Raw genomic sequence first — 17,255 nt, 5'->3', positions numbered from 1 at the left:
TTCCTCACCTGATCAGGACTGGAATAGCAAGGTATCCCTTACCGTTTGTCGCCCCAGCCAGGTTCAGCCTCTCCTGGGTGGAAGTCCTTCCTGTACAGCCTCTAAATGAGCTATATGGTTGGAGCCCCATTATGGTGGTCTGGGGGGCACATTTCAGCCTCTCCTGGGTGGAAGTCCTTCCTGTTTTTTTTTTTTTTTCATAAATTACTTGAATTGGCACTTTAGAGGTTTTTTTTTAATTCTAGTATCTAGATCTTAACACATGAATACGAAGGTATGTATATGTGAACACATATACATAGTTTTCTTCAATAGGATGGTAATGGTGTATTTTTTTTTTCTTCTTTTCTTCTTAGCATTTATGAGAACACGGTTTAGTAGTTTAGATCTCACTTAATATATAACACAATTATATTTTTTTCCTTTCTCTCTCTCTCCCTCTTTCTCTCCTTCTTTCCCTTCTCCTCTTCTCTTCTTTTTCATCCCTTTCTCTCCCTCTTTACACCGATTTCTAACTCCTGGGCCCCGACCTCTTAGAGGAGAAGTAGAAACTGGGGGGGGGGGGCAAATTCTCAAATTTCAGATAAAAGGACAATGGGAGGTATGGACGTGGGGGTAATTGAAGGGGGCTGAGACCTTCTACTATTTTCTAGTTTGCCTTAGATGAGGAAAGTATTGAGACTGTGTGGGGTAGGGGTTGGGTAATGTATGTTCAATCTGTTGTTATTAAGGATGGAATATTTGTATTGTATTAATAATAAAAATCAATTAAGAAATTTTGAAAAAAAAAAAAAAACAAGGAAGTCCTTCCTGTACAGCCTCTAAATGAGCTACGTGGTTGGAGCCCTATTCTGGTGGTGCAGGCTTCTCAAAGAAAGCTTTAAACAAGCTTTGACGTAAGTGACAGCGTTTCCTTTTGCTTTCCATATGCTTTTACTTCCTTTTTCTGTGTTATGGGCGTTTGCCATTACCAAGATGGCTGCAGCAGTGCAAGTACACTGAGCTTGAGAGGCAGGAAGTGATGCGGCCCCTTTTTTTTTTTCTCGGCTAGAGCTTTCCAGCATGGTGATCTGATCATGCTCAGGCTGAAATCATCACTAATGGAAAATGTGAGTTCTAAATGGTTTCACTGCATTTTTGGCAAAAATGGTGGAGATCTCTACTCATGCATGCTGGATGCTTATGTGGTCATTGTTACAGGTATGTTTTCACCTTTTATGGCATTTAACTGGGTTTTTCTTATGTCTTTCTCAGTGTTGCTCTAGGATCATTGTGCTCTTTATGGCATTCCCCTAAGCTCTTCCTATCTCCTTCTCAATGCTTGCTCTGGGATCACTGTGTTGGGCTCAGTTTCCACTAGTGCGACTTGTCACTGCAAAATCGCATTACAAGCCGTACCCCATGATTTCCAATGAGTAACGTTCATATCTGTGTCTTGACCCCAAGAATACACATGCATTGCTCCAAGTTGCATAAAATTTGCAGCAAATCATGCGACTTTCAGGTCGCAATAGTGGAGACTTAGCGTTTTGCTGTTTTTTCATTTCAGTCTGCTGCTTTGCTCTGTTTCTAGGGAAACGCTGTCCAGTCAGACCACCCATTGCTTTAAGGTATAGAGATTAGGTAAGTAGTGAAGATTGAGAAAAAGAGAGCCAATATCCATAGTTCTGTAAGGACCACAAGATAAAGGGAGCCTTCTGACGGTCAAGACAAGTTACCATCTAAGAACAGACATCTAGGCAATGTTGATTAAGCTCATCAACTCGCCCCTCATTATCACTGCTCTCCGTTTACAAACATCACAAATTACCAGCCCTAATAGTTGCTGCATTTGTGGTGGAAAGTGATTGCCTGCCAAGCAAGCACTATACAGTCCTGCAAGGATCTCAAGATGAAGAGAGTCTGCTAAAAGCCAGAACAGTCACTGTTCAAGAGCAGTCATACAGGCAATTGATTAATGTCATCATCTCACCTCTGATTATGTTTTCTCCCCGCTTACAAACACCACAGGTTACCATCCCTAATAGTTGGTGCATTCGTGGTGGAAAGTTATCGCTTGACAAGCTATAGTGGATGAATTTCCTAGCACTTCCAACCAGAGTCAGTAGATGGTGTCTAAATTGGAAAGTTTGCCATGGGAAGAAAGCATTAAAGGGGCCACAAGCTTTAAAGCTTGCCCAATAGAGACCCTTTTTCTGCAAGGGCAGTTAAGGACGCAATTACCTGGGGTTAAGTGGAGTAAACTCTCCACAAGGTTAGAACACTAATTTCCTTCACTGAACAACTGGAGAAGTTAATCCAGAAAGACTTGAAGGGGTCAAAGAAAAATGCCCTTATAAACAGGCTGTCAAAACTGTATACCCAGAAAAGGCTAAAGGTCAACCTGCTGCAGTCTCCTCCAATGGTGGATGCAGTATTAATGTAGCTGGCAAGACATGCCACTTTACTGTCACATTCAAGGAGGCTCTTGTCCAAAGATTTGATCTGGATCTGAAGTGCTTCTACATACTGTAGCATCTGCAGGTGCCGGCACACCAGCAGTAACCAGCCCATGTGCTGAGTGAGTCTAATGGAAATGCTTCATAATTATCAACCAGCTGCTGCACCTGCAGGACTCTGAAAAGTGGCAAGGTCTGCATCCCTTTAGACATGATTCCCTTTTGGGAGTATCTTATCAAAAATAAAAATTATCGCAGAATATGACAATATATGGCTTTTATCTTGGTGCAGACTTCTGGGAAAATCAGTGAGTCAGTCATACAAGCAGGAAATTATGTTTCATTGCTTTTTACAGGAAATTGCAGCTCTGTAAAAGTGGAGTAATCCTTTTAATAAGCCCGTCTGGAAGAAGTGAAGAGACAAGGTGGTAACAGCTTTATAAGAGCTGAAATTGGTGGCATACTTTGTGGTGGACGTGTCAGATGTCAATCAATGTTTTTTTTCAAGAGCGGTGGCAAGGAGTGCATTATGGCTGAAGCCATGGTTGGTGGATCCTGTTAAAAAAAAAAAATGGTGCAAGACAACAGAACACCGATCCAATATATTTGGGAGAAGACAGGATACAGCCATCTCAAGGGTGACCATTAGCAGGTCAGGGCAAATATCATCTGAAAAAAAAAAAAAAAAATACTGAAAATTTCAGTATACAGGTGGCGACCCCCAAGTGGATACACGGATGCAAAATCCTACGGACTGGGGAAAAGATTAGTAATGAACCGGAGAAGTACCAAATTTTCATTATTGAAGCCTAAGGCCCTGTACACACGATCGAACATGTCTGCTGAAACTGGTCCGCAGACCAGTTTCAGGAGACAGATCCGAGCCGTGTGTACAGCCTAGCAGACAGGTTTCCAGCAGACAAAAGTTTTAAAGCATGCTTTAAAACTTATCTGCTGGAAACCCATCTGTCCGACATGTCCGCTGGTTAGTACGCTTAACCAGCGGACCGAAATCTCCCGCATGCGCCAAATGGATTCGGCGCCTGCGTGGAAGCATTTTACTTCCTGGTTTGCGGACGTGGCGGCATCAACGTCACCGCCACGTCACCGCGCTGTCTGTCCGCAGGGATTTTGGTTTGATTGTGTGTACAACCATCAGACCAAAATCTCCTAGCAGACATGTCCAATGAAAACGGTCCGCGGACCGTTTTCATCGGACATGTTCGAGCGTGTGTACAGGGCCTAAAAGGTCTAAGGCTCCTGTCTTGAAAGAATGGCGGAAGTCCCTTTAGGGGCGCACTAATCCAGAGGGTGCCTGTGTGAAGCTTCACACACATACCTGGATGGAAAACCTTCAGGATCAGTGGGCCATATCAGCTATATTGGTGTAACACTGGTGGAAGTTTAAGGGAGGTTAACCTTTCTAGTACAATCATTTTTATTGCAAAAGTATAACATCAAGACAAACTCACCCATGCAGGGGCATAATTTAATGAGCATAACAATCTATAACTTTGAGAGGTGGAAAGTTCACCTTTCAATCTCTTCCAATCAGCCAGGCTACCAGCGTTGATGGAAACGTAAAACATTCTGGTCCAGTTTAAAAAAAAAACCACAAAAAAAACTTCACAAGCAAAGGAAGTTGGAGTTGTGCAAGATGGAAAACCTCCAATCAGTTACATTATTCATAAACCTGGGAGACTGGATGCTCTGTAGGTTTATCAGACACCTACTTGTCCCAATTCATCCTTAATTCCTCTACCAGTTTGAGTCCCTCCCTATTCCCTCCCCAGGAGGTGATCCCTTCAGACGCCAGCAGAGAGGGCTGGGGAGCACACTACCAGCACTTTGCAGTCCAAAGCCGTTGGTCATTCGAGACACAGGAGGTATTGGTATCGAACATCCTAGAAATGAAAGCAGCATTCCAAGTCCTCCTGGCCTTCAGTCTTCTTCTGAAGAGGAAAGAAGTCCTGTTGAAGATGGACAAAAGGGTGGCAGTTGCCTAAATCAACAGGCAAGGTGGCACCAAAAGTCGCTCCATGATGCAGGAAGTTAGCCCAGTCTTTGAGTAGGCGCAGTTGAACCTCTCGTGGCTAAGGGCGATGTATGTCCCAGGAGCCCAGAACCAGCTGGCTGAAATGCTAAGCAGAAGCTTTGTTTTGCAACAACGAATGGACTCTGAGCCACCAAGCATTCTGTAACCTTCGTCTGGGTTACATCTTTCCCCAGACACCTCTCATACCAAGATTTCTTCTCAGGCTCAAGAGGTCAGCATCTACAATTATAGCAGTCCTTCCTTTTTGGCCGAGGCGGCCATGGTTCACAACTCTTCTTCAGCTGAATGGTGGAAGCGGTAATGGCATTGCTGTAATGCCATTACCGCTTCCACCAGCAGCGGATCTACTCTCTCAGGGGCAACTTCTTCATCCATCCCTGGAAAGAATGCACCTGACAGCCTGGAGATTGAAAGGGCTAGGTTCCTAGACCAAGGTTGCTCTCAAAAAGTGGTAGAGACTCTTCTTCAAGCCAGAAGGTACACCACCAACAATACCTACAAGAGAATCTGGGAGAAGTTTCTTTCAGTCACACAGCAACAAGCCTGGAACCCATCATCTCCAACAGTTGCTCAAATCCTTGAGTTTCTCCAGTTAGGCTTAGATAAAGGCCTTGGGTCAAGCACCCTGAAAGTCCACGTATTGGCCTTATCTGCCATGACACGAGTCAAATGGGTGCAAGAGCCTCTCGTCATTCAATTCCAGAGGGCCTGTCTAAAGATAAGGCCCCCAGAAAGCCTTCCTTCCCGACCTGGGATCTTTCGGTTGTACTAGAAGTTCTATCCCATGAACCATCCGTTGGAAAACATCTCATTGTGGGACCTAACGCTCAAGGTCACCTTCCTAATAGCGATAACATCGGCCATGGGAGTATCAGAGATGCAAGCTCTATTGGCGAAGGAGCCAAACCTAATCATCTACCCAGACAAAGTACAAAGGTTTCATCCTCCTTCCACTTCAATCAGGAGATTAACGTTCCTGCTCTCTCCACAGAACAAGAGAAACCACATCCGCTGGATGTGAGAACCAACATCCTGGCATACCTCTCGGCATTCAATGACCTCGGAAGTCTGAAAAGCTCCTGGTTATCCCACACGGCTTTAGGAGAAGGCAAGCGGCAACCTCCCGCACCATCGCAGCATGGTTGGTGAAGACTATCAAAAGGGTTACTTACTGAGTCAAACACAAATACCTGAGGGCTTGAAGGCACATTCCACAAGGGCAATGGCGACCTCCTGGGCGGCCTACTGCAGGGTGTCCTCGGAAACGATTTGCCATCTAGAAACACCTTTATATCCTATTACAAGGAGGACTCTGCCCGACTGTCTATGCTAGAGCTTGGACGAGCAATTATTCAGTCCAACACCTCTATTCCATGTAAAAAAAAAAAAAAAAAAAAAAACGTGATTTTATGCTCAGACCGACCCAGTTTGCGAGTTTTTCCCCAAAGGTGTATGCTGCCACGATGCGACAGGAAAACGAAAAATTGTATACTCACCTTTTCGTAATTTTCATTTCCTGTTGCATCTTCATGGCAGCATACAGATACCCACCCATCTGAGGTGAGGAATATATATACTGAGAATACCTGGGCGGGGGCCCTCTCTGGGTTTAATAGCTATGCGGTCCTATCAGTTTGTGGAGGCGGAGCCACAACCCAAGGTGTATGCTGCCATGAAAATGCAACAGGAAAGGAAAATTACGGAAAGGTGAGTATACAATTTTCAGTTTTTTTACAGCATCAATGAAAGTAAACAGTGCCCCATCTTTGGTGACAGTGGGCCAGATTCACAGTCGAAATACGCCGGCGTATCTACTGATACTCCGGCGTATTTTCAAATTTGCCGCGTCGTATCTTTAGTTTGAATTCTCAAACCAAGATACGACGGCTTTAGGCTTCGATCCGACAGGCGTAAGGCTTCGTACGCCTTCGGATCATAGGTGTAATACTTCGGAGCCCACTGGGTGGAGTTTGCGTCGTTTTCTGCGTCGGGTATGCTAATTAGCTGTTTACGCCGATCCACGAAGCTACCCGCGCTCATCGCATTCTCTTACGTCGTCGCTAGTCGGCTTTTCCCTGGCTTATAATTAGACCAGTCATGTTAAAGTATGGCCGTCGTTCCCGCGTCTATTTTTTTTTTGCGTAAGTCGTCCGGGAATAGGAAAGGACATAACGCACATCGCCGTTCCAAAAATTACGTCGGTGCAACGTCATTTTGCGCAAAGCACGGCTGGAAATTACAAAACGGAGCATGCGCAGTACGTTCGGCGCGGGAACGCGCCTAATTTAAATGATATACGCCCCATTTGAATTAGGCGGGCTTGCGCCGGACGGATTTACGCTACGCCGCCGCAAGTTTACAGGCAAGTGCTTTGTGAATCAAGCACTTGCGCTGAAAACTTGCGGCGGTGTAACGTAAATGGGATACGTTACGCTGCCGGAATTGTACATGAATCTGGCCCAGTGTGCGTAATAGTGACCATTGTTGTCAATTGATGAAATAGTGCCCCATTGTTAGTGTCTGTGGGCAGAATAGTGTCTCATATCAGTGGGATGAATAGTGCCCCAAGGCTCGGATAAAGACAGGCAAAGGGGCACACCTGGCACCTGGGCTGCAGTTTTGAGACCCCTGTTTTAAACAATTGAGAAGCCCTTACATGGTGCTGCCTCATGCCCTGTTTGGAGGATGTCTAGATTTTAAGGCTTCCTAGCATTTAGCTTTTTCATCTCCAGCCTTGTGTGGGTGTTTCCTAGGGTGGTCTGCATGTACGTGTAGCCTCAAGAAAAAAACTGAAAAAGAAATGGCCTAAGAAACAAACATCTACATTTTATTGACAAGCAAGTCACACAGTTTCTGGTCAAACCTAAATATTAAAATTTAAATGACAACGTTGTCACACCTAAAAAGCCACGCAACCATTTTTAGGTTTAGGTTTTTGCCCAGAAACTCTGTATCGTCTGTGTGTCAATAAAGTTTAGATTGTTGCTACTGTCCCTTATACCATTACTTTTTCCTCTTAGATTGTCCCCATTCGCTGACCTTGTTTAAGATAGCACCTGGACTGAAAGTACACAGGCGCTACACACTCCCCCCACTTAAATAGACACTGTCCCCAGTGTCCTAACAGAGGCATTAATGCCTGAATGCCTGGCCTGAACCTGCATGACAGCAAAAAGAGAGAAAAATAGAAAAGAAATAAAACTTTAAAATATAAAACAATATTTGTACAAATATTACAGTAAGAACTATGGCATTACACATCCCTAACTAACTAAGCTGCCCCATTCTCCGACAACGTTGATAGTAGGTCAACAACCTGCAAGACAAAATGGAAAAACACACAAAAAAAAACATATTCACATGTATTAACTATTTTTATATACAATCCCTGAGATTGGAGTTGAAACTGCACCCTCCAGCCGGAGTGTGAAATTTTCCTTCCTCCCAAAGAGACAATAAGTGCTAGGCATTTCCTAAATTGCAAGACCTAGAAAAAAACAAATACATTCAGTAAGTCTCTGCAAAAAAAAAAAACTCAGCAGAACACTGCCCCTGGTGGCCAGTGCGCTGGTACTACACGGCAGTCCATTGTTCATTTTAGAACGCATAGCAGAAGAAGAGAGATGTAAAAAATGGCATCTTCTCTTCTGAACTTTGTCCTGGTGCTGTAAAGAAACCGGCAAGACCCCATCCTAACTAACTGATCAAACCCAAACCCGAAGTTCTGCACAAGCACCAAAATGTGGACCCGGGAGGATGAAAACATAACTTGGATAGGGGTAATAGTTCTCGTCCGAGTCTTCTTTAAAAGCAGCAGCAGGCATGAAAACATAGGCATGGGGCCTATCTGTAAAAGCGTGGATCCGGCAAAGAAACATTGTCTCCTCTGGAAGTTGTGGAAGACACAGAAAACACTTGATTTGCCTTGCCAGGACACTTGAGAACCACATGGTCACAAAAGATATACCGACCCAGGGCTCCATTCTCTCAAACAACTTTCAAGATGGTTACCGACGCACAGGAGAGTATATTCGGTCTCACGCTCTTTGGCTGGGACATTTAGGTATTCCCAAATGACGTCTCTGTACCACTTTTCTCTTTCCTGGTCGATTTCAAAAAGAAGGACTGGAGGCACGTAAGGGTACTCCCAGCCATAATCAGCAGCCACCCTCCGCATGACGATATGCTGCAGACGGGACAGCCTAGGCAGGATGCGGGGGTCTCCGAGTCCAGACAACACTATGGCATCAGGTGCCCTTTTTAGCATAGGCACTGAAACAGGTACGGGGGTAACAACATTAACGCTGGACTCACCGACTTACCAGGTCAGCTGCGAGGCAGGCCTCGACCGCAGACGCGGGAAGCCTGTGCAGGGCCCACTTCAGCAACGGCATGCTACACGGAAACCACATTTATGGAGGTAGCCTCCGGTACAGCAGCCGTCCGTACACTGGCCACATTGGCCACACATTTCGTCTCTTCCGAGACCTCGCTTACCTCCGCCGATAATGTTGAGGATGCCGATGGCAGGGTAAGCGTAGACAACACTGTGATGACCTCCGGATCGGCGACCACTTCAGGTGAGGAGGGTTCTGGCCATGGGGCCTCCTCCTCCGCGGTCACAGTCCCTACAATCCAGTCCACCCTATACTCCCGGGGAGCTTCAGTGGGTGGCTCGATCTGGAACAAGAAAATCCGGCACTTTTTACACCGGACAAAGGGCAGGATTCGTACGGCCAGCTCCGAGCAGCGGGGGCAGGACAGTCCTAGGGCCTCCACGGCTCCGCTCGGAAATAGAAAAAATTTCCTCTTGGTCTGCATCTGGATCTCGGTATCGGTAAGGGGTACTCCGGCGGCAGCATGCTTTGGTTGGACTCCAATGGTGGACATCGGAGGCCTCAATTGCTCGAACGGCATCGGGGGAGCAGACATGTTGCACGTGTTTCTCTCTCTCTCGTGGGCGGCAATCACTCTGATGGTTTGGCGCCAAACTTCTCCCTACATCTCACGCAGGGGTGGGTGACTCCTCCCATTTAAAGAACTTGTCTGGACATGTTGCAGGCACGCACTCCGCTGCACGTGCGCCCAGACTTTGCTACCTGAGGTTAACTCCTTCCTCACTACACAGTCCAACACCACGACAATTCTTTGCTCTCAATAGCAGAAATAAAACTCACAGTTCTGTTGTCAGAGGCAACAGCCGATCCCGAACGAGCCCCCACATGTAGCACTACCCTCGCAGGAGCCGCTGGATAGAATAGGGATGGCGTGTTACCTTTTTGTGAGCGTCTAGGGGTAATGATGATGAGGATGATGATGATGAGAGCAATGATGGAATGTCCAAGCAGCAGGTGTCTTTTTGTAGCTTTTATTACTGCCCAACACGGCAAACAGTAAACTTGAGGTAGATAGTAAAAGATGGGTGAGAAGGAGAATTGCATATTTAGGCTCGAACAAGAACGAAGCAGTGCTGCTTCAAATAACACTTTACTTTCGTCACCCCTCAGCTGAGGGGGTATAGTGTACCTGGACAGGCCTCTCACACGGACCTGGCAGCCAGGGTATCACTCGGAGCACTGGGGGAAGAACAAGTCTCTGCCACAGACCTGGTGCGAATGAATATCAGGAAATAACCTCTGCCACAGGCCATTCCCTCGAACGTAGAAATATGAAGAGAATCTTCGCCAGTGAATGTAATGCCTGAATCTCCCTCAGGTAGTCTCTCAAATGGTCACCGACTGACAGGTTGCCATCAAACAAATTGTCAATGTCCGGTCACCTTGATCCCCGGTGGATTGTCTAGGCCCTGTTGGATTGCCTGCCTCCGGGCTCTCCTCAGACTGACTCCTCACCAAACAGCACAACTCGCTTGGGATCTTCTTCAAAGTTTGGGGAACCCAGTAGATCACTGGGATCCCGCCATAGCTTCAGTTGCTCCGGGCCAACACGGTCCCGGAACCAAGGACACCTCGTAGCATGTGCCCCCCGGCCTGGTAAGCCATATCGCCGGGGCCCATAATGTGCGCACACCCTGAAGGTGGGTGCCGCACCCGGAACCAGAAGAAAAACGAACCCCACAAAATGGCGTCCACTCAAGAAGTACCCTCCCCAGCATGCCCGCGAGGGAATACCCTCCTGATTGGCTGCTGGCAAGAGGCGCTTCGGACTGAACTCCACTGCTGCCACCTGTAGCCCAGAGGTGGAAAGGTACCTCTGGAACACAGAATGAACTGGCAGTACAGCCCAGCTAAAGCAGAGGCCCAATTTACATAAATTAGCTGGATGAGAGCAAAATAACTCTCTCATCCACCTTTAGAATTAAGATAGCACCTGGACTGAAAGTACACAGGCGCTACATGTGGATGAAAGTTATACAGAGGAATTGATGTCCTAATTAGGGTTGTGCATTTCCAAGAAGAGGATGTTTGCAGTGATGCTAGGTTTCACAAGCCAAAGTCTTGCAGAACAATTAAAATAAATCAGTACTGAGAAATATAACGTTTGCCAGTGCTGAGTCCCCTTTTTTAATAATTGTTGCCTGGCTGTTATTTTGATTTAAAAAATGTAGTACTTTTGAGTTACTCCATTCTTACTTCTCCCTGACTTTACAAGTTACATGCTTGTTTGGGATCAAATCAGAAAGTAGAGGAAAAATATTAGTCTTGCCATGTAGTAGGGGGTACAAGTCATACCCCGCATTAAGAATTTTTAGATTTGTAATTTTGCCTCCCATCTGTGAGCCAAGTAGCATAAGAGCAAAGGGTAAATAAACTGCTGTGTGGGTCAGCGTTAAAGCGAACCTGTTGCCTTGACCTGCATGGACAAAGCACAAATTCACTTTAAGCCATATGAAAACATGGGTCACTGTATAATATCCATTTACCTTGACAATGACTATATTTACCTTTTCACAGAAGGCTTCCTCTCAACATATTTTCCAATGATAGATCCAGATCTTTGACTCCGTATCGATGTCGATGAGGTAATCTTTGATTTCTGCTTAGATAAAAAAAAATCTTCATGATTATAAAAATGTACTTTTAAATAGTATTATCCTATTCAGATTTTTAATGTAACTGATCATAAAGTGTACACTTAGGCCTCATGCACACATAATGTAAAACAATGCAGTATTTACAAGCGTTTGAGGTTAGATTTTTTTAATTCAGCCTTAATACTCCTCTATGTTAGCCTATATAGCTATGCGCAAATAGGCTTATTATAAGAGAAGTGTTTCAAGGCTTAAAAGAAACACCCCACCAGGATGTTCAAGAGGAGCTTTAGGGCAGAACAATGCAGAACATGCCTAAACACCTAAATTAATGTTTTAGCCGATAGAGTGAATGTGCCTAAATGCATTTGAAAGCAATTTTTTCCTCCCCTGGACACCTTTGTACAAGAGGTCTTAGGCCAGGTCACACCAATCTTTGGCACCACAACCATCTTTAATAGTGCAAGCTGCATTTTTGGTAACATTGTACACTGCAATGTACGATAAGGCCCCATACACACGATAGAATCCATCCGCTGAAAAATCCCAGCGAATGGGTTTCAGTGGATAGATCCTATGGTGTGTACACTCCAGCGGATCTGTTTCCGCGGATATTTATCCCCTGGGATGGATTTCCAGCGGATAAATATTTGATGACATGCTATCAAATCTATCCGCTGGAATCCATCCCAACGGATGGATCCGCTGGTCTGTACAGACTCACCGGATCCATCTGTCCGAAGGGATCCCCCGCATGCGTCGTAATGATTCGACGCATGCGTGGAATTCCTTATATGACAGCGTCGCGCACGTCGCCACGTCACGTCATCGCCAGAGGATTTCGGCGCGGATTTCGATTCGATGGTGAGTACACTCCATCGCATGGAAATCTGCGCAAATCCTCGAGAGGATTTATCCGCGGATACGGTCCGCTGGACTGTATCCGCGGATAAATCCTCTCGTGTGTATGGGGCCTAATGCAATACTGTGTGCTGCGGAGCACTGCAACTCATGTGCTGGTTCTATGTTTCAGGTGTTATGTTTCTGATATAAAGAGTCTGCTCCCACCCAATCTAGAAAGCCTTGGCATTAGAGAATGCATGAACAATAGGGCAACCTGGGGAAGTTGAAATAGGACATTATTAAGAAAAACGTATCATAAAGCCAAGATCCTCTTTGTGAATTACCTGTATAAAGCTGTCCCGTTCATCCCGTAAGTGTTTATTCATCTCCCTGAAGTAAAAAAAAATGCAGTTTTCATACGTATTGTACATAATGACATCCGCACTTTACAGCCCAACCAAACCTTTGTTCTAGATTGAGTGGGGAAAGTAAGGACGCCTGTTAGCTTACTGTTGCTATCTGTTATGGGATTTCTCCAACTCCTGTGTCATCAATACAAGGGTATGGGTGTCACTAGGACAGGAAGCCATAAACAGCAACAAAAAATGCCTGACAGAGGTTTAAAGTGTTCTCCACTGTAATAAAAGGGACACACATACAGCAATAAAAATGTAATACTGGTTCCCTGCATTTACTCTCCCCCAAAATTCTTAGAGTTATAGCAGATCTCCTCTTCACCTGGAGATGAAGATGTAGTAGCAACAAAAAAGTATTATCAAAGGAAAAGATCCATAAGCCGAACATCATGTAGCAGATCTATGTGCATGAAGTGAGATGAATGGCAGCCTCAGCCCGGACTCCAGACAGGTCATGTGCCCCACGCACTTCGCTCCACCCCTTGTAGCTTAATCATGATTAAACTCTAATGCCGCGTACACACCATCACTTTATGTGATGAAAGAAAACAACGCTTTTAAAAACGGCAATTTAAATGACCGTGTGTGGGGGGAAACTTTGTTTTATGTCTTGTGAAAAACGACAAAAAAAAATTGAAGCATGCTTCAATTTTTTGTGTCGTTTTTCAAAACGTTGTTTTTTGTTTCACAAAAAATCACAGTGTGTAGCAAAAACGACGTTTAAAACAACGTTTTTAAACCCGCGCATGCCCAGAAGCTAGTTATGAAGCGAGCTTCAATGGAAAAGAATGGTGAACGTAACCTCGCTTTGCTAGAGCATTGTGAAAAAACGATGGTGTGTAGGCAACGTCGTTTTTGAAAATTGAAGTTTCAAAAACGTTGTTTTTTTCTTCACGAAAAATGTCGTGGTTTTTTTTTAACATAAAGTGATGGTGTGTACGCGGCATAAGGGGTGGTTCAAAACGTGTTGGGAGCGTGGCCTGGCAGAAGTCCGGGCTGAGGCTGCCATTCATCTCACTTCATGCACATGGATCTACTTCATGTGTAGCTTATGGATCTTTTCATTTTACATTACTGCAGCTTGGAGCTAGGACAAGCACCCTGTCCCCTCCTGCACTCACAGTGGTCTAGTTGGACTTTACCTCTCTATCTGAGCGGCACCTACATTTTGTCTTTTTGGGTAACAAACAAATATTGTCAGAGGATTCAACCCTTCCTTTGCTAGGAATGTGTGTTTATTTTTGGCTGTGCCACCATCAATGAGACTTCTCATCATTTCATGCTCTTCAATATCTGCAATGCCAACTTAGAGAGCAATAAACACCCGTCAGAGGCTCCAACCCTCTTCCACTCTTTCAAAAACAAAATAAAAGGCTTTGCCTGAAATTGGACTTATAATCATGCATTGTATTTTTGAAACATTAACACAGATTGTAAATATTAAGGGCCAGTTCACTGATTTCTCTCTCCCTTGCCCTTCCTTCCCTTCCCCATCCCTACCACCAATCTTTTTTCTCAGTGACCAGGTAATTTTCTCATTTAAAGTCCCAACCCAAAATTCCTCTCCATTTTTGCAATGACCAGTTCACGACCAGACACCTGAAAATGCACAAATAGTATGGCGACTTTTAAGACTAGGTTCACACCACTATGGGTGGTGCAGTTTGCATTTGTGTGAGTACGCCAGCCTATTCATTTGAGTAGGCCGCTGTACCTGCGTTTCCCACAGCGGAAAAAGTTCCTGACCCTTTTTTGAAAACGCAACCGCATGGAACCGCATGGAGATTTGTGTTTCACACACCCAGAACCACGCCTTAATTTCTGGTGCGTGGAGGTGCCATTAAGAAATAATATACCCATGTGACTGTATGTGTGCCTGTGGGTATGGGTACGCATGCAAATTACACACATTGCAGCACCCAAAATAATGTGAACCTAGTCTACAATCGTGGTACTGCGGTTTGGTGTCGCAACATGTGACAAGTTTCATAGATGCTTTTGGGGCTCCATTAACAATTAATGGCACCTGAGAAGGGCACCTTGTTCCAGTGCGGTGTGGGAAATGCAAAAATGCAAATACACACAGTTGAGACCTTTTTAGTTTTATTTTGAAATTTAACTTTAGCAAAACTGTTTTTCTAGCTTTGGATGGCATGGGGAAGTGTAATACCCTCGGTAAATTCGTTTTTATTAGTGAAGGATGGGAATAGGGACAAGTGAGATTTTTAGATTATGATACTACTGAAAATCCTGATTCAAGTTGGAATCGGTACTCCAGAAAAAATGTTTTGGTTTACGTTTCCCTGATTAAATAGTGATTAGTAGAGCTAAATGCTGGGGAATTTCATTGTGAACTGTACATGTTTCACTTCAGATAAATACCTTAACAAGTCAAGCTGTTTGAGCAGTGCGGTCCTTTCTCTCTGTAAGCTCTCTGTTACCCGGTATACTTCCCTGTAATGGAAACAATAAACAGAGAATAGTAAACAGTTCCAGCCATGGCTGAATTCTCAAGAATTGATTCATAGGTGGGTATAATGGATGGCAAAGAGTGCACATAAAACCAATTCAGCATTTTTAAAAGGGAAACTTTTGAGATGGAACAATGGAAGCTTTCCTTTTGATCTTGTTTTTAAAGGTGTAAAGTCCAGGGCTGTCATTTTAACGATTTTCTTACTACCTGTTTCAGAAAGGATCCAGAATAAGTAGTCAGTAAAGTGCCAAGACACCAAAATGCATCAGTACCTACCCACTATAGCTTGCCATACATGGTCGAATTTTGAAAGAATTCTCTATTGAAAATCAGAAAAAAATCGCGTTTTGTGATTCGATGGTGCCACCATTGATTCAAAATTCGACCAATCAAGCCTTCAGTTTCACCTCATGTTGCTACAGAAAATATTTTTTGTGGCTGGGAATCTTCTTTTCTTTCTAGGAATCTTCTTTTCTTTCCGGGAATTATTTTTTCTTGCACATGCCCATTTTTTTTTTTTATTATATTTTTCGCTTGATCATCCCATCATTGATTAGAAAATTGTTTTAAAAAAAAACTCCAACATGTCCGATTACTCAAATTCGATGGCCTCACGAATATCGGCTGTTGCTGCAGCCCACTAATGATGCGAAATACGAACAAAATCCCAACGAAAATTCTTAGATAAGATTTTTGAAATTCGACCCATGTATGGCCTGCCTAAGTAGTGAACGGAGGATGAGGATTATGGGCCAAATCCTCAGCCAGCGGGCGTAACGTAATTTTTCCTATTTAAGTTACACCGCCGCAAAATTCCTACCTAAGTGCCCGATCCACAAAGCACTTACCTAGAAATTTTGAGCGGTGTAACTTAAATCCGGCCGGCGCAAGGCGTTCCTCTTCTCCAGGGGGCGATTCCCATTTAAATGAGGCGCGCTCCCGCGCTGGCCGTACTTCGCATGCTCGTGACGTCAGTTTCCCGACGTGCATAGCGCGAAATTACGTTATGTCGGGCTTTGTGGATTGCGACGGGACAATAAAGTTGCGTCGGGTAAAAAAAAAGATACGGCGCCAAAAAATTTTTTAAATTAAAAGAAAATCGCGTCGCTAGCAAGAAAGGTCTGTTTTTACAAGGTGTAAACAGTTTACACCTTGTAAAAGCAGCCCTAATTTTGCGTTTGCAAAATAAAACTTACGGAGAAAAAGCTTCGTGGATCTCCGTAAGTCCTAATTTGCATACCCGAGGCGGCATTTCGACGCAAAATGCCCCCAGCGGCGGATGCGGTACTGCATCCTAAGATCCGACAGTGTAATTCAATTCAATCTTTGTCCTAACTATGGGAAACTGATTCTGTGGATCAGTTCCATAGTTAGGACCAGGGATACGACGGAGTAACAGCAGTTACTCCGTCGTATCTCTTTTGAGGATTAGGCCCTATGACTCAGGAAAATGCACCTTCAAAAACAAGTCAGCAGTGGCAGTTCCTGTATTTCTTATCTAAAGAGGAACCTTAGTTTAGGCAAATACCTTTTATGTGAAGGAATTCCTGTTCAGGCTTTATATACCCTAGAAATTATTTTGTAGCAATTTCTAAAAATAGAAGGGCTGCTGAAATTAGCGATCTCTTAATTTAGTAATGCACAATAAGTTGATGTCTATTTTCACCAGTGGCGGCTCGCCCATAGGGGGCGCCCGGGCGCCGCCCCCCCCCCCCCCCTCCTGTAGGCACAAAAAAAAAAAATATATGTCTTTTTTTTTTTTTTCAGTGGCCCCTTTAATAAACTTAAAAAAAAAAAAATTCCTTTACTTAAAATTAGATTGAGCGCCGGCCACTATTGCCCTTTGAAGCGCCACGTCAATGCAATCTTAAGATTGCATACATGGCGCTTCATTTGCGGGCTGTTATCCCGCCTATTGAGCGCATTTGAAAGCGCTGATAAGCTTCCCGTGCCAGTGCTATTATGGGCGCCTTACTTCCGGCCATTCGTCTTACAGACGAAAAACGGAAGTGACGTCACGCGGCAGCTCACAACTTTA

General features: G+C 44.5%; 1 protein-coding gene across 2 annotated transcripts in view; it reads right to left on the bottom strand.

The window, feature by feature from the left end:
* Positions 1 to 17,255, bottom strand: part of CRACR2A (calcium release activated channel regulator 2A) — a 200,725-nt gene that overhangs the window by 35,362 nt on the left and 148,108 nt on the right. Inside the window, exons 9-11 of one of the 2 annotated variants that reach the window (XM_040345184.1) lie at positions 15,127 to 15,198; positions 12,673 to 12,718; positions 11,399 to 11,493 (exon numbers count right to left, since the gene is read on the bottom strand). In XM_040345184.1, the coding sequence (XP_040201118.1) occupies positions 11,399 to 11,493; positions 12,673 to 12,718; positions 15,127 to 15,198 (213 nt within the window). The remainder of the gene's footprint in view (positions 1 to 11,398; positions 11,494 to 12,672; positions 12,719 to 15,126; positions 15,199 to 17,255) is intronic. The other variant, XM_040345185.1, reaches the window with a different exon arrangement.

Source organism: Rana temporaria, chromosome 3 (genome assembly GCF_905171775.1).
Source record: "Rana temporaria chromosome 3, aRanTem1.1, whole genome shotgun sequence".
NCBI classification, from domain to species: Eukaryota; Metazoa; Chordata; class Amphibia; order Anura; family Ranidae; genus Rana; species Rana temporaria.
The sequence above is the reverse complement of the archived record's forward strand: the minus strand, read 5'-3'. Positions and strand labels throughout refer to the sequence as shown.